The sequence below is a fragment of the Leptopilina heterotoma genome, unplaced genomic scaffold (genome assembly GCF_015476425.1).
Source record: "Leptopilina heterotoma isolate Lh14 unplaced genomic scaffold, ASM1547642v1 Lhet_206, whole genome shotgun sequence".
NCBI classification, from domain to species: domain Eukaryota; kingdom Metazoa; phylum Arthropoda; class Insecta; order Hymenoptera; family Figitidae; genus Leptopilina; species Leptopilina heterotoma.
Window position 1 is genome coordinate 1,854,121 of NW_025110922.1, and position 27,083 is coordinate 1,881,203.

General features: G+C 23.6%; 1 protein-coding gene and 1 long non-coding RNA gene across 3 annotated transcripts in view; one reads left to right on the top strand and one right to left on the bottom strand.

Moving 5' to 3' along the window:
- Window positions 1–27,083, bottom strand: part of LOC122501207 — a 161,423-nt gene that overhangs the window by 65,132 nt on the left and 69,208 nt on the right. The gene's annotated exons all lie outside the window — the stretch shown is intronic.
- LOC122501206 (homeobox protein MSX-1) overlaps window positions 1–27,083 on the top strand; it is a 65,723-nt gene that overhangs the window by 24,843 nt on the left and 13,797 nt on the right. Inside the window, exon 2 of the mRNA XM_043610508.1 lies at window positions 23,825–24,053. Within this exon, the coding sequence (XP_043466443.1) occupies window positions 23,825–24,053 (229 nt within the window). The remainder of the gene's footprint in view (window positions 1–23,824; window positions 24,054–27,083) is intronic.

The following is a 27,083-nucleotide window of genomic DNA, read 5'->3' on the forward strand; positions in this document are numbered from 1 at the left end:
AATGCCAAGAACGGTAGCGTCACGATTCAATTTTTTTGTAATGATTCTTACAATATAATTCTCTCAAGTACTACTCCGGAGATTTGATCGTTCCAAAGTAATACCAACAAGAAATTTTTTTTTACCTCAACGTATATTGTACCTGTATACAAGGGAAAATTATAAGCTTGCCAAGTTTTATATCCTACATTTCAAGTCAATCTTTACAAGAAAATTATAAAAATATTCTTTTCAGGAATTTATAAAGTTTTTTATTTAATATAAATGTGCGTTATTGTGGGAAACAATAAGGAGAAATGAAAGAATGAAGATAAATAATAGTTCAAAAACAATCAATTGCAAGACTGGTCTCATTGGACACGCTTCACTGGCATAGCATAAATATTAATTTAAAAATTTATATCGATGTTCTTTCAAAAACAATTGTGAACAATGAATATAAAAAGTTTTAGATTCAGAATCGAGTTTTTGTTAAGAATGTTTGTAAACATTTTTGAACAAATGTATACCAGCAATCTTAACAAAAATACGATTTCGATTCAAAATTTGCTTTACGTACGACTAAATTCTTTCTTTGAACACAAAATTTATTACACTCAAGAAATAAAGAACATTAATTAAAAAACTAAACAATGTTTATTAAAATTATTTACAAATATAAACATTTTTTCACAAAAACGATTTTAACAAAAATTTGATTTCGCCTACAAATTTGCTTTAAGTGATCAAATTCTTTTTTCGAATGCAAAATTTATTAAACTCAACCAAATTTTTACTTAAATCAAATAATAAAATAATAAAATTTAAAAACAATTTATTTGATTCAAAGAAAATTGATTTCATTCAAAAATAATTTATATGATTCAAAGAAAATTTATTTGATTCAAAAACAATTTATTTGTTTCAAAGAATTTTCCTTTGTTGTTTATTATTTATTGTTATTTCTTTTACACTATATCGATGATAAAAATTTTTTGATTTAAAAAACAAATTTCTAGGATTCGAAAAAAATTTGTTTAAATCAACAAATATTTTCTTTGAAACAAAACAATTCTTTTTGTTTGAAAGAAAAATTTATTTTTAATGAAATAAAACGAGTCATAGAAACTGACTTCTTCAAATTAACAACAATTATTTTTTTTGTATTGACCAAATTATATTTAACTGAACAATATTCTAAAATTTAAAACTAAAATTTTGTTAACCAAATACAACAAAAATTTTATTTGCATTAAACAAATGGATTATAATTATTGAAATTATTTTCATCATTACGATTATTCATTTCTAGAATTTTCAACTAAAATTCTTCTTTAAGTCAATTTTTTAAAATAATTTTTGAAAAAGTTCTTTGTGAATTTTCAAATTCTTTTGTTTACAGTTGAATTTTACGAAATTTCGATTATTCTGATATTCTTCAATTAAATATATTAGAAATTAAAAACTTCAAATAATTAAAAAAGATTCTATTAAACTTTTTGAGAAAAATTAATTCTACACAATTCTTAATTAAAAGTAGATATGAAAAGTTCAAATTTTCAAAGATTATAATTTGAAATTCATTTTTAAATTAATATTTATGAGAAAATTCTACGAAAATTCAATTATTTAACTACAAAAATAAATATTTTATTAAACAATTGAATTTTTCTTAAAATTTAATTTTCATTAAGAATTTTATCAATAATTGAATTCTCTTTACAAATTTTAATAAAATTTTTAAGAATAATTGCATTTTTCGAGAAATCTTATGAAAATTATATTAAAAATAATTGAAATTCAGCATTGAGTTTTATTATTTATGAAAATAATTGAATCCCTGTAAAAAATTTTATTATTTATAAAAATAATTGAATAATATATGAAAATAATTTGTAAATAATTGAATTCTTATTAAAGTTGTAGATATTAAAAATCATTGAATTGAGAAAAGTTTTTGAAAATAAGTATTGCATTTATTATTATGAAAATAATTGAATGCTTGTAAAAAATTTTATTATGTGTAAAAATAATTTAAGTTTAGTCAAATTTTTAAAAATAAATTAACTTTCTACAAAGAATTTTATTGATTATGAAAATAATTGAATACTTGTAAATAATGTTATTAAAATTCTTAAAAATAATTGAATTTCTGGAAAGAATTTTATTATTTATAAAGATAATTGAATTCTTGACAAAATTTTAGTTGAAAATCTTGAAAATAATTTAATTCTTGTGATGAATATTGTTACTTATGAAAATAATTGAATTTTGCAACAATTTTATTAAAATTCTTAAAAATAATTGAATTTCTGAGAAGAATTTTGCCCCAGAATTTTACTATTTACAAAAATAATTGAATTCTTGTGATGAATATTGTTATTTATGAAAATACTAAAATTTTGCAAAAATTTTATTGAAATTCCTAAAAATAATTGAATTTCAAAGGAGAATTTTAATATTTACAAAGAGAATTGAAAATTTTAAGAGTATTTTAAAAATTTTTTGAACATAATTAAATTTCTGAGAAGAATTTTACCACTTTTGAAAATAATTGAATTTCTGCAATCATTTGCAATTGCTTCAAAATTCAATTTGTTTAAGTGTTTTTAATTAAAATTCTTCTATAAATCCATTTTTTTAATTTGCTTTAGTGATTGACTTTTTTCTTTTGAATTAGTAAAATTTACTAATTCAAAAGTACAAAGTCTGTCACGAATTGAAATTGTTACTAATGCAAATGTAGAGAGTGCAGAAATTTATTTGTTTCAAATAAGAAGTTTATTTGTTTCAAATAAAAAGTTTATTTGTTTCAAATAAAAAGTTTATTTGTCTCAACTAAAAAATTCACTTGTCACAAATAAAATGTTTTTTAATTAAAAAAAAGTTTTATTTACAACAAATCTTTTTTTATTGCATAAATTCATTGACATTTCATTAAGACGCAATCACTTGGGCGAAATATATAATAATTATTCCCGCCGAAATTACAAGCAGTAATTAATCTGGAAGTAGATTAGCGTTGGGCGATGGGGGTTGGTGGGTGTGTTGACTGATCGAGTTAACACCGAGTTAGGGATTTCTGTTGGTGAATGTTGGCAGCCTAGCCGTAAGGTCGGACGCGATCGTCCATCATCGCCCCGCTGGTTATATGGAATAAGCCATATACGCGGTACCAAGAGTGGAGAGTTACATAATTAACGTGACTTCAGTTTAATTTTCCCGTAGACAATTACCTCACATACCCATACCTGTCTTGGACTACCTGCAAAAGCCATTCACCTTAAAACTTATACACACCAAACTATTGCAAAATTTCAAAATCACCTATTGAACCTTTCGCCACCTCTATACGGCGAAACACTTAAACAATTTCGTTTTTACTTTAACCATTATTCTACCTTCAAACCAAAACAAAAAATTGTAATCATACGAAATATTTTGAGGGCACTCATTATACGCAAAATAACGCATGAGTTTTTTTAAAAGAATAAGAAGAAGAAGAAGAAAAGAAAAAGAAGAAGAAAAAATTTCAAGTACAAAAGATTATTAAGATAAAATAATTAAGGGGAGAAAAAAATTTTAAAACAAGTTGCAGAAGTAAGCGGCAATAATGTAATGAGCAAAAGAGAAAACGCCCCATGGAATAAAGATCTTGTAATTCGATGATAAAAAATCGATTTTTTCCCAAAGTACGAGTAATAATAAGGAAACAAGGAAAATAAATTCGAAAACCATATCTGTCTGAAAATTCAAAAAAAAGGAAAAAATTGCAAATACAGCCAAACAATATTTGTCATCAAATTTTCGAAATGAGTGATATTTAAATTTATTACGCTTCACACGAGTTATGATTTTGTCGTTGATTTCTTATGAAAATTTGTTTTACCTGCTGTCATCCTAGAAAACGATAAGTGATAGGAAAAACAGGCAGGGATCCTTGGGGGAATGGAGAAAGTTGCTTGGAAAAACTATCGTCCTGAAAAATATATAACATGGATACCGAAACACGTAGACCAGTGGGACTACATATTTTCCGCTAAAGCTTTCCGAGTTTAGTCGCATTATTTGCGATTTTTTCGTCTCCCTGGAGAAATCGCGGGATTTGCGTCCGGTCTTTCGAATGTCACTGTGAATTTGCTTGAAATATGATCGACTGACCAAAATGGTTGTTAAGATGTCAATAAAAATAATTGATTTTTTGTCTCTCTTCTCTGTATATAAATAAAAAAAACTTTTCTAAAAATAAATATTATGAGAAATTGTCAGATAAAAGTAAATAAATCATTGATAAACTAAATAAATAACTTTTTACAAAATAATTATATAATTATCGAAAACAATTCAAAATTTTAATTTCTTTAAAGTTTAGTTTATGATCCATTTAAAAATTTCTTCAGTGTTTTAAGTTTTTCAAAAAGTTTCATATGTTTGCAAAGTCAAATGAAAATTTTATTATAAATAAAATCTTTTAATTGTTACTCTGACTCTCTTAATCTGAAAAAGTTTAAAAAAAATATTTTATCTTTGTTAACCAATCTTTAGTAACTCATCATTTTCCAATTCATTTAGTAACTGTTGACTATCAACTTAGTAAAATTTTACTAATTCCAATTTTTCCAAGTTTTTAAAAAGAAAATTATTCGAAAACATCAATAATTTCATTTTTAAATAAATATTTAATCATTATTTTTCTTATAGAAATTAAGATATTAAAAAATTTGAAATTCAATAACATATACGAATATTTATTATAAAACATGAAGATATCGATCATTCCGAGTCGAAGACTCGAAGTGATCGCTTTCTTCATGTTTTATAATAATTAAAACTTGCTACTTTGTTATACTGTAACTACTTCAAAAATTATCTTCATCATAACGATTATTCGTTTCTAGAATTTTTAACTAAAATTCTTCTTCGAGTCAATTTTTTAAAAATAAATTTTAAAAAAGTCCCTTGTGAATTTTCAAATTCTTTTTTTTTACAATTTAATTTTACGAAATTTCGATTATGCTGACATTCTTCAATTAAATATATTATAAATTAAAAACTTCAAACAATTAAAAAAAATTCCTTTAAACTTATTGAGAAAAATTAATTCTATAGAATTCTTAATTAAAAATATTAAAAGTTCAAATTTTACAAAAATTTTAATTTGAAATTCATTATTAAATCAATATTTATTAGAAAATTTTACGAGAATTCAATTATTTTACTATAATAATAAATATTTTATTGAACAAGTGGAAGTTTTTTAAAGTTGAATTTTCATAAAGAATTGTATCAAATCAATTTTAACAAATTTTTAAATAATTGAATGCTCCTCTTGACAAATTTTAATACAATTTTTAAAAATAATTGCATTTCTCAAGAAATTTGATGAAAATTAGATGAAAAATAATTGAAATTCTGCCAAACAATTTTATTAAAAGTTTTGAAAATAATTGAATTTCGGAGAAAAATTTTATTATTTATAAAGATAATTAAAATTTTGATGACAATTTTTGTTTTTTTTTCTTCGAAGAATTTTATTAAAATTATTTTGAAAAAAATTGAATTGGTAGGCAAAAAGTTTCATTAATATTTTTGAAAATAATTTTAGTCTTTACAGTAATTTAATTGAAAATGTATTGAAAAAAATATAAATTCTAATAAATAAATTGTAGCGAAAGTTATTAAAATAATTAAATTTCTTTGATAAATTTTAATAAAATTTTTAAGAATAATAACTTTTTTCGAGGAATTCTATTAAATTTAAAATTGTATTAAAAATAATTGAAATGTTATTATTTATGAAAATAATTGAATAATATATGAAAATAATTTGTAAATAATTGAATTCCTGTGAAATTTTTATTTCTTATGAAAATAATTAAATGTTTGCGTAGAGTTTTATTAAAAATTTTTTTAACTAATTGAATTCTTATTAGGAATTTTTATTAAAGTATTAGATATTAAAAATCATTGAATTGAGAAAAGTTTTTGAAAATAAGTATTTTATTTAATATGAAAATAATTGAATGCTTGTAAAGGATTTTATTATGTGTAAAAATAATCGAATTTTAGTCAAATTTTTTAAAATAATTTACTTCCTACGAAGAATTTTATTAATTATGAAAATAATTAAATGCTTGTAAAGAATATTATTATGTACGAAAATAATTGAATACTTGTAAATAATGTTATTAAAATTCTTAAAAATAATTGAATTTCTGGAAAGAATTTTTTTATTTATAATGATAATTGAATTCTTGACAAAATTTTAGTTGAAATCCTTGAAAATAATTAAATTCTTGTGATGAATATTGTTATTTATGAAAATAATTGAATTTCTGAGAAGAATTTTGCTTTTTACAAAAATTATTGAAATTTTAACAAAATTTTCTTTAAATTCTTGAAAATAATTGAATTTTGCAACAATTGTATTGAAATTCCTAAAAATAATTGAATTTCTAAGAAGAATTTTGCTATTTACAAAAATTATTGAAATTTTAACAAAATTTTCTTTAAATTCTTGAAAATAATTGAATTTTTGTGATGAATATTGTTATTTATGAAAATAATTGAATTTTGCAACAATTGTATTGAAATTCCTAAAAAGTAATTGAATTTCAGAGGAGAATTTTATTATTTATGAAAATAATTCAAATTTTGAAGAGAATTTAAAAAAATTTTTGAACATAATTAAATTTCTGAAAAGAATTTTACAACTTTTGAAAATAATTGAATTTCTGCAATAATTTGTAATTGCTTAAAAATTCAATTTATTTTAGTGTTTTTAACTAAAATTCTTCTATAAATTCATTATTTTTAATAATCAATTAAATATATATTAAAAAATTTAACTAATTTTAGAAGAATTTTAGTTTAAAAATTTTTTTTTTATCTAATTCTTTTTATATCTAATTGTAAACGCAATTTTTTTAAAATTGAACTAATTTTGAAATATTGAAGTGAAATTAGATTTCATGAATAAACACAATAACTTTAGAAAAAACTTATTTTCCAGGATTTCGATCAAAATTCCCTGACTTTTCAAGGTTTTTTCAAGATATATCTAGAGCAAACTTCACAACATATAAGAAATGCTCTATTATATTAGTGCAAATCATAACAGTTCCGTAACAACACAAATTGACATAGACAATTACATAATAATTATCTAACAGTTCCAAAAGATTAGACAGTTCTAAATTAACTTTCAGAAAGTTCTAAAAAGAATCCGCAATTCAGTAACAAAACATTAACTTCATAAATACCAATTGCGCACAACAATTCTCTATAACGGATCCGCATAACACTATACTATATAATATAGAAGCTGCAATTCCAGAAGACATACACTTCTAACCAAAATACACTTTTTTTGATCTCCGATTTGAATAATTTATTTTTTTATTTATTTATACATATAAACGGGCAGTGCCCTTTCGTACATAGAGTACTAAAAATTACAAATTAAATAGAAAGTAATATAATGCGAAGTTATGACAATCTAATTAGTATTAGCAAGAATTAGCCTACGTAAATCAATAATAAATTTATTTAATGAGATACCATAAAAATCAATAACATCATGGTATTGATTTGCTTCTCTACACAGTCTTATCAATATTGAGTTGGCACAAGAGTCAGTTCGATAACAATACTGTTTGAACACAGAAGGGTTTCTTACTGGCCTGAAAGGAACAAAAAACTGCAGTAATGACAAAATCGACGGGCAATTAATAATTCCATTAATGATCTTAAATATGAAAATTAAATCAGCGTATAAAAATCTATGTTTAATTAAGGGTATGTTCAAAACCCTTCTGAGTTCAGAGTAGTCGTGACTAAAGAAATCGAAAGGTAACCTTAATTGTCTCGCAACAAAACGCATAAATCTGTTTTGAACACGCTCCAACACAATGATGTAACATTCCTGATAAGGGGACCAGATTGATGCTGCAAACTCAATAATTGGCCTTACCAATGAGAAAAATAAAGTTTTCAATGCCAAAATATTTTTAAAGCGAGAAGCGCTCCTAGTGATAAGACCCAAGACCTTATTTGCCCTATTAACAACGTTCTGAATATGATTTCTGTAATCTAAGGCAGGGTCCAAGAATACCCCGAGATCGCGAACCTGGGTAACCCTGGAAACCAACTCAGTACCAAGTAAATAATTAAAATTCATTACTTCCAGACGTTTCGTGAAAGAGATGACGCTACATTTTTTTATATTTAAGGGAAGTCTATTTTTAATGGTCCACTTATAGAGTCGGTCAAGATCCTTTTGAAGATCAAGATTATCATTCTCACAAGTAATCTGTTTGTAAATCTTAAGATCATCTGCAAATAATGAAAAAAAACTATTTTTAAATAAATGTTTAACGTCATTTATAAAAAGTATAAAGAAAAGTGGACCAAGATGAGAACCCTGAGGGACTCCAGAGGTAGCCAGAAATACGTCAGAGTAGTCGTAACCCACCCGAACTGATAAAAATCTGTCAGAAAGATCCATTAAATGGATATATGAGATATCCATTTAATAAATTATTTCCCGGAATATGTTAATGGTCCACTTGAGCATTCTGAAGCATTTTCTTACGCTTGAGGATAGGCGGTTAAAACTGAAGTGGGCACCATATGCGCGGCGCGGTTATTTTAAATATACGATCCTACATCAGGGGAGTGATGGTTTGAATAATAGAAGAAAATCGCTTATATTTAACTTTAGCTGATGTAGCTAAGACATATATTGTTATTCACTTTGGTTAGAGTACTGGGACATAAAAATCTTAACCTCCATTAATGCTCCTATCAATATTCATCAAACATTTTTGTTCATATCAATTTTTCCCAAACGCATATATTAATAATATACAAAATAATGTCTCTATTCCAGTGTTCAATAGTAATAATAATAGTAGTAATAATAATATAATAATACTAACTAAAATATCTAATAAATCGTTCTAATAATTATGAAGTATAAATATTATTTTCAACTTGTTTCAATTACACACGACGGACATAAACCGCTTAATCTTTGAATTAACAAATAAATGATTTTATAGCAAGAATCAAGTAATTATATTTCAATTAACTAAAGATCGGGTTATAATTAGAAGAAAATAATTAGCCAATTAGAAATTTACCCAGCACCATGGTGCGCGCAGTCACTGCACATAGAAGAATATAATGTGCAAACGATGAGAGAATAAGGAAGGTGCGCAAAATTAGTTGGTATAACAACATTTCTGTGGTTTTTACATCATTTATCTATATTTTACGCACATTCTTGTAACTGTATAGAAATCATGCAAATATTATTACGCAAGAAGTTGCTTAATTTAATTCTCAGTAGTACTAAATTGCATATATGTGCGTTTACTTATAAATTTTCTCATATCAAATAATCATATATTAGTGTTCCCTTCACTTTTATAAATTAATTTTTATCTACTGATAAGAAAAATACATTTTGTTACTTCATTTTTCCTGACATCCTGACAGTCTTATTGTTATAGTTACAACAATAATTCCTAATAATAGTATAAATATCTATAATTTCGAAAGCTAAATCCTATAATAAAACTAAAACTAATTTTTTGTAATGAAATAAATTAAACAAAAAAAACTGGTTAACTATTTTACTTTTTCATCTGTTTGTCGATATTTTAAAAACCGTAATAATATTAATGATGCAATCTTCCGCTCTTCAGTTTTACGACTAGCGATTTAGATAATTTAAATTTTTACAGATTATGTTAATTGTCACTCAATGTGATATTTAGATCAAGGAAATGCAATTAAATATCATAACTATATTTCTGTTTACAGATATTGGACATTTTTTCCTCTATCAAATTTAATAAAAAAAATTTTCAAGTATTTATAGTCTTCTGAATTAATTTCTATAATCATAATAACAAAAATCGCAATTACGAATAATATAATAACTATGACAATTATTATATAATAGTAATTAATATTATTCCTATTACTATTTTTATTATTATTATTATTTTAATTTAATTTCTCTCTATTTTTATTCTTATTGTTAATATTGTTATTATCGTTATTATTATTGTATTTGTTATTATTTTAGTTGTAAAAATTACGAAATTAGAAAATGTTTGGAAAAAATTTGCCAGGTAAACAGATAAATGCGAATTTCGATAAAAGTTATTGAGAAATTGTTAAAGCAGAAAAAGAAGGTGGTTACGCCAATGGTTTTTATCCCGTGTAGCACGTATAGGGTTTGTTTAATTTTATGCGATTTTTTTATCGACGCCTCGTAATATCGATAATGTAAGCTACCGCGCGCCATTCCACCACTGATAGGGGGATAGGAGAAAGATCGTCTTGACTCGAAGGGTGGTTTATATCGAGTTATGGAGTTTGAGAAATGATAGCTGTTCTCGTGTCTCATATTTTTTCTTTCTCGATCGCGTTCAACTCGCGGTCGTAAGTCGGCATGAGAAAAAAAAACTTTTTAACAAACGACTATCCTTAAGCAATTTTTTCTAAATTTGTCATCTTAAGTCTGCAAAGTTTAGAAAACTATATATACAAAAACATGAAAAAAAGTGTATTTTCAATCATGGAAATTATTCATAACTATAGCTAAAAAAATGCCCAATCGCATGGAAATTATTTATAATAATCAAAATTTGTTAATTTTTGTTTCTAATTATGTATATTGTAAGAAAAAGGAGTTGGATTATATAACTCCAGACAGAAGTCTATAAAAGTCGCACACTTTTGGAGTTGAAGCAAAAAGAGTAAAATTTTACTCCTCTACATTAGCTCTTTCACTTAAATGTAATAATTACATTTAATTTAATAACTAATTGTAATTGTAAAAAGCATAGTAAATGATAAACTCGTTTGTTTTACTCTGGATTAACTCCCTTTTGGAGTAGATTTTGAACTCTAAATAAAGTATGTATTTAAAATTAAAAATCATATAAACTCCTTACATCCGATGTAATTTACTCCCTAAATTATTTACAGCGTGCATTTTACTAATTTTTGGCTATATCAAATTTACAAAAATTTATATAAAAAATTGTCAGAAATTCCTACCCTGGTAGACTCGAAACAACTCCAAAAGTGTGCGACTTTTATTAAATTTCAGTTGGTGTTAAAACTTAACTCCCTTTTTTAAACTCACTAGAGAGTTGATAATTAACGCGGTTTCGCTCCACTCTAGTTTGACTCCCACTAAGCCTAGATTTTTTACTCCTAACTCCGGATATGTTGCTCAGGGTTAGTACGCAACCTGGAAACCTGGAAAACCTAGAAATGTCAGGGAATTTTATAAACCTTGAAAAAACCTGGAAAAGTCAGGGAATTTTGATCGAAATCCTGGAAAATTGTTGTTTTCTAAAGTTATTGTGTTTATTCTTTAAATCTATAATGTCACATAAATATTTCAAAATTAATTCAATTTTAAAAGAATGGAGTTTACAATTTTCAAAAGTAGATGAACTTCAAAAGATTTTCATTAAAAATTTTGTAAAATTCCAATATTAAATAAATTTAATTAAAAATATGAAAAAACTTAAAAAAAATTTTTTTTAACTAAAATTCTTTGGAAACTACTTACATTTTTTAATATATATTTAATTGATTATTAAAAATATTGGATTTATAGAAGAATTTTAGTAAAAAACACTAGAAGAAATTGAATTTTGTAGCAATTACAAATGATTGCAGAATTTCAATTATTTTTAAAAGTAGTAAAATTCTTCTCAGAAATTTAATTATGTTCAAAAATTTTTTTACATTTTCTTCAAAATTTCAATTATCTTTATAAATAATAAAGTTCTCCTCTAAAATTCAATTATTTTTAGGATTTTCAACAAAATTTTTGCAAAATTAAATTATTTTCATAAATAACAATATTTATCACAAGAATTCAATTACTTTCAAGAATTACAACGAAAATTTTGTCAAGAATTCAATTATCTTTATAAATAATAAAATTCTTTCCAGAAATTTAATTATTTTTAAGAATTTTAATAACATTATTTACAAGTATTCAATTACTTTCACACATAATAAAATTCTTTACAAGCATTTAATTGTTTTCATAATTAATAAAATACTTCGTTGGAAGTAAATTATTTTTAAAAATTTGACTAAAATTCAATTATTTTTACACATAATAAAATTCTTTACAAGCATTCAATTATTTTCATAATATTAAATAAAATACATATTTTCAAAAACTTTTCTCAATTCAATGATTTTTAATATCTACTACTTAAATAAAAATTCCTAAAAGAATTTAATAAGATAAAAAAAAATTTAATAAAATTCTACGCAAACATTTAATTATTTTCATAAATAATAAAAATTTTACAAGAATTCAGTTAATAATAACATTTTTACAGGGATTCGATTATTTTCACAAATAATAAAACTCAATGCTGAATTTCAATTATTTTTAATACAAATTTAATGGAATTGCTCAAAAAAAGTTATTATCATTAAAAATTTTATTAAAATTTATCAAAGAAATTTATTTATTTTAATAACCTTTGCTACAATTTATTTATTCGAATTTAAGTATTATTTTCAATACATTTTTAATTAAAATACTTTAAAGAATAAAATTATTTTCAGAAAATTTTAATGAAATTCTTTGCGTAACAATTCAATTTTTTTAAAAATAATTTTAATAAAATTCTTTGCAGAAATCCAATTATGTTTAAAAATTTACAAAAACTCTCATCAAAATTTCAATTATCTTTATAAATAATAAAATTTTTCTCCAAATTTCAATTATTTTTAATTAATAAAATTCTTGTCAAAATTTCAATTATTTTTAATCTAATTTTCATCAAATTTCTCGAAAAATGCAATTCTTAAAAATTTTATTAAAGTTTGTCAAGAGAATTCAATTATTTAAAAATTTGTTATTGATAAAATTCTTTATGAAAATTGAAAATATAATTTTAAGAAACATTCAATTTTTTATAAAAATATTTAGTTTCATAGTAAAATAATTGAATTCTCGTAGAATTTTCTAATAAATATTGATTTAAAAAATGAATTTAAAATTAAAATCTTTGAAAATTTGAACTTTTCATACTTTTAATTAACAATTCTATAGAATTAATTTTTCTCAATAAGTTTAATGGAATTTTTTTGAATTATATTTGAAGTTTCAACTTTTTAATATATTTAATTGAAAAATGTCAGAAATAATCGAAATTTTGTAAAATTAAATTGTAAACAAAAGAATTTGAAAATTCACCAAGATCTTTTTCAAGAATTATTAAAAAAAAATTGACTTAAAGAAGAATTTTAGTTGAAAATTCTAGAAATGAATAATCGTTAATTTGATGAAAATAATTTTTGAAGAAGTTACAGTAACAAAGTAGCAAGTTTTATAATAATATTCTTATGTTATTGAATTTCAAATTTTTGAATATCTTAATTTCTATAAAAATATGAATGATTAAATATTTATTTAAAAATGAAGTTATTGATGTTTTCGAATAATTTTCGTTTTATAAACCTGGAAAAATTCTGTTTTTTAATCTGGAAAAGTTAGGGAATTTCGAAAATAGCAATAGCGTGGCAACCCTGGTTGCCTTAATTCCCAAATTTTTCGGTTCTGTTTAAAAAATTTAGAGAGTAAATAGTAATTGGAGTTGGGAGTAAAGATTCTGTAATTAAAAATCTGCTCTAAAAGGGATGAGTTTTCCTCGCGAGTTACTTCTCTTTTTCTACAGTATATGTGAAACCCAATATTTCATAATTAAAAATCCCAAAGTTTGAATGAAAAAGAAGTTCAAAGTATAAGCAATTAAAATCTAACTAGAATCTACATTTGAATGTGATGTTAATTTGTTGAGGAGGTGTAACTTATCAATATGACACGTGTATAATGTTTCATAGTAAAGAGTATTAATATATACACTTATATACATATATGTATAGATTGAAAAAGAAGTGGCACGAGCAAGGGAAGTAGTCAGTAATAATTATATTATCACAGAGAAAAGAGAAAAGTAGAGTTAGAGGGAGGGCAATGGCAAAGGAGAAAGGGAAACGATTTAAGTATGAGAAAGGTCATGGGGGAGGTTTAAGGGGGATGGGGGAGGGAGAGCGATAGAGAAAGGGAGTGCACCTCGAGAAACGCGAATAACCTGTGCACGGTCTCTCCACGCTCTCTGGAAGCAACTTAGAAGATGGCGGACTCAGAAGGGGCGCGGTGCTCAGGGTAATTTTATAGAGCAAAATATGTTTTCTACGAATCCGTTTAGAGTTACTTAACTGTCTGCTTCTATTAACTGCTGCCATTTTAACGAGGGGGCGGATTTCTAAATGATTCTGCATAAATCCATAGTAATATTATTTGAAGAATTGATGTCTCCAATTACCATTTTGTATTTTTCTTTTATTACAATAGATATATATTACCATTTATTTATTTCAACATAAAAAAAGAAAAAACTTGTTCATTGTTAAAGAAAAAAAAAAATTTGCATCATTATTAATCAATTTAAAATTAACCTGATGTAATAATTTTATATGTATGCAATAAAATTATTATCTCTATGTATAAATCTGTTCAGAAATGATAAAAGTCTCATTTAATTATATTAAAACAGAATCTAGTAAAACTAGTGTGCTTTCAAAAAAATCTTGAAATCAAATATAATTTTTCACAACTTTTTTTTCATAAACTAAAAGCAAAACTTTTAATTCTAGACAAAATTTTAACGACTCGAAAATTGCAGTGTTCTAATAATTATTTCCTAACTAATTCAATTAGAAAACGTTCTAACATTTTGCAAATATCGATTTCGTCTTATTCTGATATAAAATAATATGTCACCGCATTTTAATAAAACTTGACAATCTTAATGATTTTCTGAAAATATATTACAAGCAAAACTAATTAAGGTGTAATAAGTGAAAGAAGTTCGTATATAATCTAGTTTTTATAGGTGTATATAGAAGATAGTAAAGTTAGTTTATAATAATAATTGCTTCTCTAAACTGGTTAACCAACGCGTTTAAGTCACAAATTGTCTACTGTGCTGGTTTCAATAAACCTGTAGTCAACTATGCGGTTCTTAACTGACGCACGCAATTGTCGAGCAGATAAAATCGAAGCATTACTCCAGCTGACAAGTTAAAGCGCTAAATATATCTTTATTGTGTTAAAGGGTTTTTAAAATAAAACTATCTTTCAACTGATTGAAACTGACACACAGTAATTAGCAATTACGTATCAGAGAATTATATATGTGCAATCATTTTCAAATAGAATAAAAACTTTTATATACTGTAAAAAAAAAGAGTAAAATTTTAACTCTCAATATAGAATTCTTTAGTTTCAACTCCAAAAGAGTGTGACTTACATAGAAGAGAGTAAATTTTACTATTTAATAGCAAAATTTACTCTTTTACCCCCGTAAAAATTGATATTTCCCAAAACATTATATTTTTCGCAAAAAAACCAAATTGTATTAAAGATTACAAAAAAAATGTTTAAATAAGATTTTATCTCGTTCTACATAAAGTCTCGGCGCAGTATTTTATATATACAAAAGATGAGATTTAATTCACTCTCGGAGCAGAAAAAGGGCATGATTCTCTCCTCTCTTTGGTTGGTCATGGAATCCTGACAGAAAACAATTTACTTTGAAGGCCACAAACTCCATTACTGGACGAAACGCTCAACATGAAATAATGACTTTCTCTAATGCTGTCACAGCTCGGTTGCACAGTTGCATCATCGCAGATGATTCTAACTTGACTAACAATAACAGAAACTAAAGCCGAGACCATGGTTATGTTTCAAGCTCAGTGGGTCAAAGATGATGAAAGCTGATAATTATTATGCCTACTGTATATACATTTCTAGACTAGGTGACACCAAGAACGTCAACTTTGTTTCTTCAATACACTTCTTCAATATTTTATAAGAAATTTACAATGACAATTTTTAGCATAGTTTTGAATTTCTACAACTTCAAAATTTTAAATATGCCTCTGCATACTAAAGGAATTTCCTTTCGACCAAGTCTAAAAATTTTGCACCATCTTAATAAACCAATTTTGAAAATTATGGAAAATATTTCTGCTAATTTCACTTCAGACGTTTTTTAAAATACTTTTTAGTATAAAAACACAGTGTAACTCTCTTTCTTTTTAAAAAAGAGAATAGAAAAAGAATAGAAAATATATACTGAAAAAAAGAGAAAAGACTTTAAAAGAGCTTCTAAAGTTCGAAACAAAAAAAGTTGTTTCACTACAATTTTGAGAGAAACAAATTGAAAACCTCAAGGGGATTTCCAGAGAAAGCTTATTTCGATCTGCCTATAAATAAAGGTGGATTTTGATTTGGCAAATTATATTTAAATTTTTATGAATTGGCGAGGAAACTCGATCAGCACAAAAATTTAATGTCTCGACTATACGAAGCTATGACGCTTTTCTTGGCTTTTCGCTCATTATTTATATCAGCCATTTTGCGGCAACGAACGCCATTTTGCTTTTACGAGCGTTCTATATAGTTCTTTAATAGCATATGAATACAAACTTCTATTGCTTCTTGAAAGTGTATATAACATCACTCGAATTATAATTCTATATTGAGGGTATTTTCTACTAACTGTATAACCTTTCAAGTAAATAATATACTTTTTTACCAAAATACAAACTATTCTCTACCAAGTATATTTCAAAGAATTAAATTTTTTATTCAAAATTAAAATTCTATATAGTAAAATGATAATATTGTTTCCTCTTATCATTTTATATATATTAAAAAAGTAACTGTTTCTCTTTATCGACTTATATTAATTTTAATTACTTGTTTATTTGAAATTATTTTCAATATAATCAGGAATTTTTATAAAAGGAACTGAAAAAAATTAAATTTTTAGAATTCATAAGAAAATTCTGAATTTTTGTGCCTTTTTTGTTTGACTCATAAACTATAAAATTACCACAAATTCTAATACAAAACCTTCAATTTCTGACAAAAATTTCTTTTTAAATAACTTAAATCTTCAACCACTATATCATAAAATAAATAAATTATTTAATGAATAATTTTACTTGAATATTTTAAAATTAATTCAATTTCAAAAGAGTTGCGTTTACAATTTTCATATAAGTAAATGAACTTCAAACGGTTTCAATTTAAAAATTTAATAAAATTTCAATTTTGAATGAATTTAATTAGACATTTTAATGAACTAAGATTTTTGAAAAATTTTAATAATTTAAAATCTTCTAAAATTAGTTAAATTTGTCAATATATATATATTTAATTAAATTCTAAAAATAATGGATTTATAGAAGAATTTTAGTTAAAAAAAAACTCAAAAAATTAAATTTTGAAGAAATTCAATTATTTTTAAAAGTAATAAAATTTTTATCACAAAATTCAATTAGGTACGTTAAAAAATTACAAGAAAATCTCGACAAAATCCCAATTATTATCTTTATAAATAAAAAAATCCTTTTTAAAATTCAATTATTTTCAAAAATTTTAATAAAATTCTTGTCAAAATTTCAATTATTTTCAAAAATTTTCGACATTTCAATGATTTTTAATATCTACTATTTTAATAAAATTACCCAAAAGAATTCAATTATTTAAAAACAATTTCAATAAAATTGTACACAAACATTTAATTATTTTCATAAATAATAAAAATTTCACAGGAATTCAAATATTTACAAATTTTTTATAAGTTTCTTCTCAATAATTCAATTATTCTCAGAAATAATAAAGCTCATCGCAGAATTTCAATTATTTTTAATACAATTTTAATTAAATTCCTTGAAAAACTATTCTAAAAAATTTTTATTAAAATTCGTCAAAAGAATTGAATTATTTAAAAATTGTTTAATAAAATTCTTCATAAGAATTACATTTTAAGAAACATTCAATTATTCAATAAATAATTTACTTTTGTATTTAAATAATTGAATTCTCGTAGAATTTTCTAATAAAAATTGATTTGAAAATGAATTTCAGCTTAAATTTTAGATAATAATATAGAATATAATTTAAATAATTTTTTAGAAGTTACAGTAAATATTCTTATATAATATAAATAATAATGAATTTAGTACTCGATCCTCTTTAATTATTATCATAAAACATAAAGAAATCGATCACTCCGAGTCTTCGACTCAGAGTAATCGTTATCTTTATGTTTTATAACAAAATATTTTTAAAGTTGATTAATTTCAAAAAGGTTTGAATTTGAAATTTTTGAAAATCTTAAATCCTATGGAATTGATGGAAAAAAAATAATAATTAAATATTTTAAATATTTAAAAAAGAAATTAAAGTTTTCGAATAATTTTACAATTAAAGATATTTGTAAACGAATTTAACAGAACATTTTTTTCAATCAAATTTTTTACTTTATTTTCTAAAAATTCAAAAATTTTCAGTTTCATTTTCAATTAAATTTTCTAATTGACAAATATAATTTATAAACATTTTTTTTCCTTTATTTTTAAAAAACTTTGAATTTTATTAAAACAATTGAAATTAAGAAATAGAATTGATGCAAATTATTTCCTTATAAAAATTGAGAATTTTCTACAAAAATATTAAGAAGCGGTAATATCTAATGTTTTTCTTTGCAAAAGAAAAAAATTAGTTTGTAAACAATATTGTTCTTGAGAAATAAAAATTATTCATGAAATGGGTATATTTCCTACTTCTTAATCAAAATTTTCTTTAAAATTAACAATTTTCTAGTATTTTTTATAAATAAAAAGGAGAATAATTTGCATAATAATTTAGATCAGTCAAACGAAATTTGTTATAGAAAAAAACATATAACAAACAAAATGGGTATATTTTTTATTTGTTTCAGAATTTTTTTAAATTTTCTAATTTGTAATATTATTTTATTATAAATCTTGAAAAAATACCTGCATATTTTCGATTTGTCAAACATTTTTTAAAGAAGAAAAACAGAAACTAACGGAGATTTATATAGTTAATTTAATTATTTAATAAATATTTCTTTTTTATAAAAAAAATTCGTTTCTTTCTTATTATTAAAAATTTATTTAATTTACAATGAATATACAATTTGTATATAAAATTTAGTGGTATAACGAGACTCATCGCGAAGAAATGGCAAAAACTTACGTAAACAGATTATTGTGAAAATGTATTATTCATTAGAATAAATCACTAGGTACCTATGATGATTCCTGATAGTGAAACACCTAGTGTTTAGGTTTTGAGGTTGTGTCAAGGTAAATGTTAAACCGCAAATACGGTGAATCTGCCACTTTGCAGTGACGTTTTACCGACGCAATGAGATAACGATCCTAATACAAAACCCAAAACCACTTTGTACAATTTGAATGACATTTACTTGCTCTGACAACTGATCTTGAATTCCCTCCCCTTGATCAAAATTGGATTCTTAGTCAACTTGTTATCTCAAGCACTCTGCTTAAAAAAAAATTTCCTATAGTGTATTCTTTATTAAATCATAAAAAAAGTTTAGAAAAAAATGTTAATATTATCGGGACTGTCAAGGAAAGAAGCTAAGGGTACATTTTTCCCCCTCTTATCCAGGTTTGAGTGTAAATAAAAAATAATTTTACACGGAAAATAATATTGAGTAACTTTTACTATTTAGCAAAAAAAAATCTAAATTGTCTAAAACTTCTGCGCATTTCTATTAGTTTTTACTATTTTTGAAGAAAATTTTTCTATACGATCGAATATTTTATTCTCTTCGAAAATTTTACTATCATTTTTACAAAAATGTACATGAACATTTTTTTATTAAAACCTTATTTTTTAAATGTAAACTATTATTACATGAAAATCTCGAAAAATAGTAAAAGTTGCAAAGCAGAAATGCGCAGAAGTTCCAAAAATTTTAGATTTTATTACTAGTATAGTAAAAGTTACTATCTTCGTCCTTTCCGTTTAAAAATATTCCCAGAGAATGTACTAAAAAACAACAAAGAATACCTAATTGCAATGAAAATATAAGCAAATGCTATACAAATAATAAATAACACAAAAAAAGTAAATAAAAATAAAAGAGCAAAAAAAAATAAATAAAAAAAATTTTTAATCTAACTTTCGTTAAACCTTTCGTTTAAACCCATACTTTTATTCCATCGAGTGTTTATGTACACGTATAATATACTGCAGATTCTATATACAAAAGTCATTACGAGTGAATTACAAGAGGAAGAGAGAGGGCCCGACAAAATGGCATCATGAGCATGATAATTTAACGGATGTAATAGCTGGTACACGATTATCGTCCTAATAAGAGAGAGTGATGCAAAAGCTTCGTTGTCTAAAAGGGTTGAATGAAGAGAGAGAGAGAAAGAGATAGAGGCAATGAAGATAAGACAAAAAGAGAGAGAGCAGACTCACGTATAGTTAAAGTGAAGCTCTTTTAGAAAAAGGGGGTAAAAGAGGAAAGGGTAAAGGGGTTAAATGAGCAAAGGGATGAGGTAAAACATGGATTATGGCCAAGAGAGACGAATGTAATGAACAATATTCGCTCGGTGAGCCTTAATACTTAAACATTTTACTCGAGTTTGAATGCAAAACTCGTTCAGTTACCTGTCAAATTTTCTTCCGCTGAAATCTTCCCCCGACATTTTCATTCAAAACCAACTATATCAAAACCCACCAAGTTCATTAAATTGCATTTTGTCTATTTCCAACCGCAATCCAGAACTGAATAGCAAATTGACTACTATAAATGCGAATCTGGCTTGTGCTAATTTAAAATCTTTTCTTAATCTAATCCTAAAAACAATATTTCTGAAATATTCCTGTTTTCAAAATATTATTGCAACCTTAAAGTATTTTAAATTACAGGAAAAAAAATCCATACTGCAAAATAACTATTTCATTCCATTTGAATAAATCTAATAGATAAAAAAAAAGTTTACAGATTTTTATCATGAGAAAAAACAGGTTAATAACTACTTTTTAGCACTATTGGAATATTTCGTTTAACCTTACTTTGCAATTTGTGTATATGTACCTATCTCCATTTTATTTGTTTACCATAATTTCCACACTAAAGTGCGAAACTTCAATTTAGAAAAAACTTTTTTTCAGAAAAATATATAGGAGTAATAACAAAGTCTTTTCTTTTAAGATAAAAATCAAAAATTAGAAAAAAATGGAAACAGTTGCAAAATTTCTTTAAAGTATAATTTTATATACATTGCAACTATCGATTGCAGTAAAATAGTATATATGATATAGAGCCACTATTTTTTGCATTTTTGATAAAGTTGCAACTTTTATTGCAAATAAAAAAATGCTTTTTAAATTTTAAATAAATATATAAATGAAAAAAATTTTCTTCAACGTAAAAAAGGGAGTTAAATTTTAATTTCTCGCAGGATTGTATAAAAGTCACACCATTTTGGAGTTGAAGAGTAGGAAGTAAAATTAAGAGAGTTAAAAGTTTACTCCCGAGAGTAAATAAATTTCTATTTACTCCTTGACTAAATTTAATGTCAAATAAACTTTACTCCTAATAACTCCAGAAGTGAAGAACTTCATAGTGAACTTTATTCAATTATACAATTTTACATGGAAAAAACAAATAAAGTAACTTTTACTATTAGAAAAATCTAAACTGTTAGGAATTTTTTAACAAGTTTGTCAATTTTAACTATTCCTAAAGTAATTTTTACTTTTCTTTAAATTAAATTTTCTTAAATACTTCGCAGGCTTTACTGCTTGAATAGTAAAATTTACTATATACACTTTTTTTTATTTATTTTAAATAAGCACTTTAAATAATTAAATAAATTTGAAATTCAATAACATATATAATAATTCAAACTTGCTACTTTAATTGTTACTGTAACTTCTTCAAAAAATTATTTTTATCATTACGATTATTCATTTTTAGAATTTTCAACTAAAATTCTTCTTTTAGTCAATTTTTTTTTTAATAATTCTTGAAAAAGTTCTTTATGAATTTTCAAATTCTTTTGTTTACAATTTAATTTTACGAAATTTCGATTATTCTGACATTCTTCAATTAAATATATTGGAAATTAAAAACTGCAAATAATTGAAAAAATTTCATTAAACTTATTGAGAACAATTAATTTTATAAAATTCTTAATTAAAAGTATGAAAAGTTCAAATTTTCAAAGATTTTAATTTGAAATTCATTTTTAAATAAATATTTATTAGAAAATTCTACGAGAATTAAATTATTTAACTATATAAAAATAAAAATTTTATTAAGAAAATTGAATGTTTCTTAAAATTAAATTTTCATCAAGAATTTTATCAACAAATTTTTAAATAATTGAATTCTCTTGACAAATTTTAATAAAGTTTTTAAGAATAATTGCATTTTTCGACAAATTTGATAAAAACTATATTAAAAACAATTGAAATTCTGTTAAAAATTTTATTAAAAGTTTTGAAAATAATTGAATTTTGGAGAAAAATTTTATTATTTATAAAGATAATTGAAATTTTGACGAGAATTTTTGTAAATTATTAAACATTTATGGATTTCTGCAAAGAATTTTATTAAAATTATTTTTAAAAAAATTGAATTGTTACGCAAAGAATTTCATGAAAATTTTCTGAAAATAATTTTATTCTTTAAAGAAATGTAATAAAAAACGTATTGAAAATAATACTTAAATTCTAATAAATAAATTGTAGCAAAGCTTATTAAAATAAATAAATTTCTTTGATAAATTTTAATAAAATTTTTAATGATAATAACTTTTTTCTAGGAATTCCATTAAATTTGTATTAAAAATAATTGAAATTCAGCATTGAGTTTTTTTATTTATGGAAATATAATTGAATCCCTGTAAAAAATGTTATTATTTATGAAAATAATTGGATAATATATGAAAATAATTTATAAATAATTGAATTCCTGTGAAATTTTTATTATTTATGAAAATAATTAAATGTTTGCGTAGAATTTTATTACAATTTTTTCAACTAATTGAAGATAGTTATAGTTATAGTAGATATTAAAAATCATTGAACTGAGAAAAGTTTTTGAAAATAAGAATTTTATTTATTATGAAAATAATTGAATCCTTGTAAAGAATTTTATTATCTGTAAAAATAATTGAATTTTAGTCAAATTTTGTAAAATAATTTACTTCCTACAAAGAATTTTATTATGTGTGAAAATAATTGAATACTTGTAAATAATGTTATTAAAATTCTCAAAAATAATTAAATTTCTGGAAAGAATTTTATTATTTATAAAGATAATTGAATTCTTGACAAAATTTTCGTTGTAATTCTTGAAAGTAATTGAATTCTTGTGATAAATATTGTTATTTATGAAAATAATTTAATTTTGCAAAAATTTTTTATTGAATTTCCTAAAAATAATTGAATTTCAGAGGAGAATTTTATTGTTTATAAAGATAATTTAAAAAAATTTTTGAAAATAATTGAATTTCTGAGAAGAATTTTACTACTTTTGAAAATTGTAAACGCAATTCTTTTAAAATTGAATTAATTTTGAAATATTTAAGTGAAATTAAATTTCAAGAATAAACACAATAACTTTAGAAAACAACAATTTTCCAGAAGTTCGATCAAAATTCCCTGACATTTCCAGGTTTTCCAGGTTTCCAGGTTGCGTAGCAACCCTGAAACATACCTTTAATTATGTTTACTTCAACTAAAAAATCAGAAACAAACAATTGAATTGTTTGATTAAATTAAAAGCTTAAAATAGATAAAGACTTCATTCTTTTAAACTCTCTCTATTTCTCTCTTTCTCTTATATTTTTTTCTTCCCGAAAAATGTAAAACATTGATTTAAAATGATTTTTTCTTGTTCTGCAGTGGCTGGAGCGTTTCCAAGGCGAATTGGTCATCCTTATCAGAACAGGACGCCGCCCAAACGGAAGAAGCCAAGAACAAGTTTCACCAGGTTACAAATCGCCGAGTTGGAGAAACGCTTTCACAAGCAAAAATATTTGGCCTCAGCCGAAAGAGCTGCACTCGCAAAATCTTTAAAAATGACGGATGCCCAAGTGAAAACATGGTTTCAAAACAGGCGGACGAAATGGAGGTAAGATATATCCACCTCAGCGATGAACTATTTACGCTAATCTTTAAATTTTAATTTTTATAAATTTAATTATTGAATTTTAATTCTCAACTTATGAATTTCTTAACTTAAGTAATTTCCAACTATGTACTAAAAAAGGAAATTCTTCAAAGGCCAAAGGTTCTTAAATTTAAGTATTAAATTTTAATCTAATAGAGTATTTTTAATTTTAAATTTCAACTGAAGTATTAAATTTCAATTCTTCAAGGGAAGCATTCACTTGGATACAAATTTCACTACAATAGGAAAAATTTTAATTGTCTCAATTAATAGAAAAAGAAGTGAAATAGGAAGTGAAACTTTCCTTCAATGTTCTATGGAATTCAAACTTTCTTAACTTTTCTAAAAATGTAACCGAAATTCCAAGAGAAACCTATTGAAAAAAAAGCGAACAAGAAACTATCTTAAAAATGTTGCCAACCAAAGACTTCTCTCAGCTCGAACCCTTAAAACAAATTTTTTATCGAGAAGCAAACTTTCCTCATAAAGTATATGTATACAGATGTAAAAATTATACAGCGACAGACGGTTAAATAGAGGATGAATTCTGAGAGTTATTTGCAAATTTGACGATAGTGTGATTGAATAATTTTGAAAGAAAAAGTAAAGGAAAAAAAGTGGAAGAAGATAGAAACCGCGCTTGGAATGTTAATAGTGGTTTAGCAGAGTCATGGACCGTGGCACAAACTGCTATCAGCAGACGTATTGGGAGCCGTGAGTACGGAGACTCTTCAAGATAAAAGAGGACGAAAAACACGTCATTTAGATTAAAAAGGACCCTGCTCGTTCGTATATGGCTTTACTTTCAATATTGCCAAAGCGACTATAGGGCGAGACATCCCATGGCGACATACATTTTTTTATATCTGTTAAACGTTTTAAATATCCGAAAGAGCTTGTACCTAACGTTCAACCTAAACTTTCTCATTCCTACCCCTAATCTCGGCTTCTAATTCTCCCAATACTAAATTCTCTAATCAAACACGACACACTGTCAACATACTATAAATTTCCAAATGGCATTTTAATTTAGATTAAATATTAGTCACCAAATATTCGTGCAAAGAACAATATACTAACATCTCTCTAAGTACCAATTAGTAAAAATTTGTCAGATAATTCCAATCAGTAAAAATCTCTACTAATTCTTAGTATAGCATTCCACTAATAATCAAATTTTTCATGAAAATTCAATGTTTTAAACAAATTTTTTGATTAAATTCTAAGCATGAATTTAATTATTTTCATAAATAACAAAACTTATCGAAGAATTTCAATTATTTTTATTACTATTTTAAATTAATAATCGAAAAATTCAGTTATTTTCACAAATAAAGTTTTCCACAAGAATTCAATTATTTAAACTAATAAAATTTTCATAGTATTTATTATATTTAGAAAAAATTAATTATTTAAAACAATGTTCATCAAATTCTTATAAAGAATTCAATTACTTTCAAAAATAATAAATTTTTTCACAGAAATTCAATTCTTTTTAAACAATTTTAATAAACTTTTCCGCAATAATTCAATTATTTTTAAAAATAATAAAATTCTTCTCTGTAATTCAATTAATTTTGAGAATTATAATAAAATTCCTAGCAACTATTCAATTATTTTCATAAATAATAAAATTCATAGCAGGATTTCAATTATTTTTCATACAATTTTACAGGAATTGCTCAAAAAATGTAATTTTATTCTTAAAAACTTAATTTCAATTCCTCGAAAAAATCAATTATTTAAAAAAAATGTTTTTTAATATCTTTTGGAAGGATTGAATAATTATTTTCATAAAATTCATAAAATTATTCGAAAGAAATCAATAGTTTTAAATACAATTTTAATATAATTTCTTTGAAATAATTCAATTATTTTTTAAAATTTTAATCAATTTTTTTTAAAGAATTCAATTATTTACACAAATAATTTTTCGGAAAAATTCAATTATGTCGATAAATAACAAAATTACTCCCGAAAATTCAATTATTTTGAGGTATTTTAATAAAAAACTTAAATTTGAACTTTTAACTTTTAACTTAAATTTGAAAATTCTTTTCAAAATTCAATTATTTTCATAAATAACAATATTCATAACAATAATTCAATTATTTTTAAAAGTAATAAATTTCTTCTTGGAAATTCCATTATTTTAAAAAATTCTAATAAATCGTTCGCAACAATTCAATTATAGGTTCATAAATAATAAAATTTTTATTTAAAAAACTTTTTGTAAAAATCTTTGTAAGAATTCAATTCTTTCATGAATGATAAAAATTTATCAGGACTTCAATTATTTAAATTAGAATTTGCATAAAATTAGTCGAAATAAAATTATTTAAAAAATTTTTATAAAATTCTTCGCTGGAATTAAATTATTTTTATAAATATTTAAATTTTTTCATGAATAATAAAATTCGTTGCAAGAATTTAATTTATTAGCAGGATATGGAAGAAGTAAATATTTTTTATGAAAAGTAGGAAAAAGTCAGGAAAATAAAATATAGAATGGAATTTTTGTAAGTTTTTTGAACTGAAAAAAACTAGTTTTTTTGGTCGTTAAGTTTAATTTTTCGATACCTAGCTACTTTTTTATTTTTGAGTTTGAAAGCTACCTTTTGTTACTTTTTTAAAATTAATTATCAAGTGCGAAGTCTGGATTAATAGTTTTTTACTATTACTTAGTAATTTTTTTTCTGAAAGTTAGTAAAGTCCCTGCTATTTTATTGATAAATAAATACGCGCTCTTTACATTAAAAAGAAATATTTTATTAAACCCAGAGCTTACTGAACAAAATAGTAAAATCAACTAATAAATTAGTTAAATTTACTGATTAAAATTATAACCCCAATTAATAAATTAGCAGCAGCATATTTTAGAGTAACTGGAAAAATTGTAAATATTTGTAACACGGAGAAAAATTTATTCGTACCTACTGATTACAATAGTCTATATTACTGCTCGGATATGTGACCACTTTTTGTTATGAT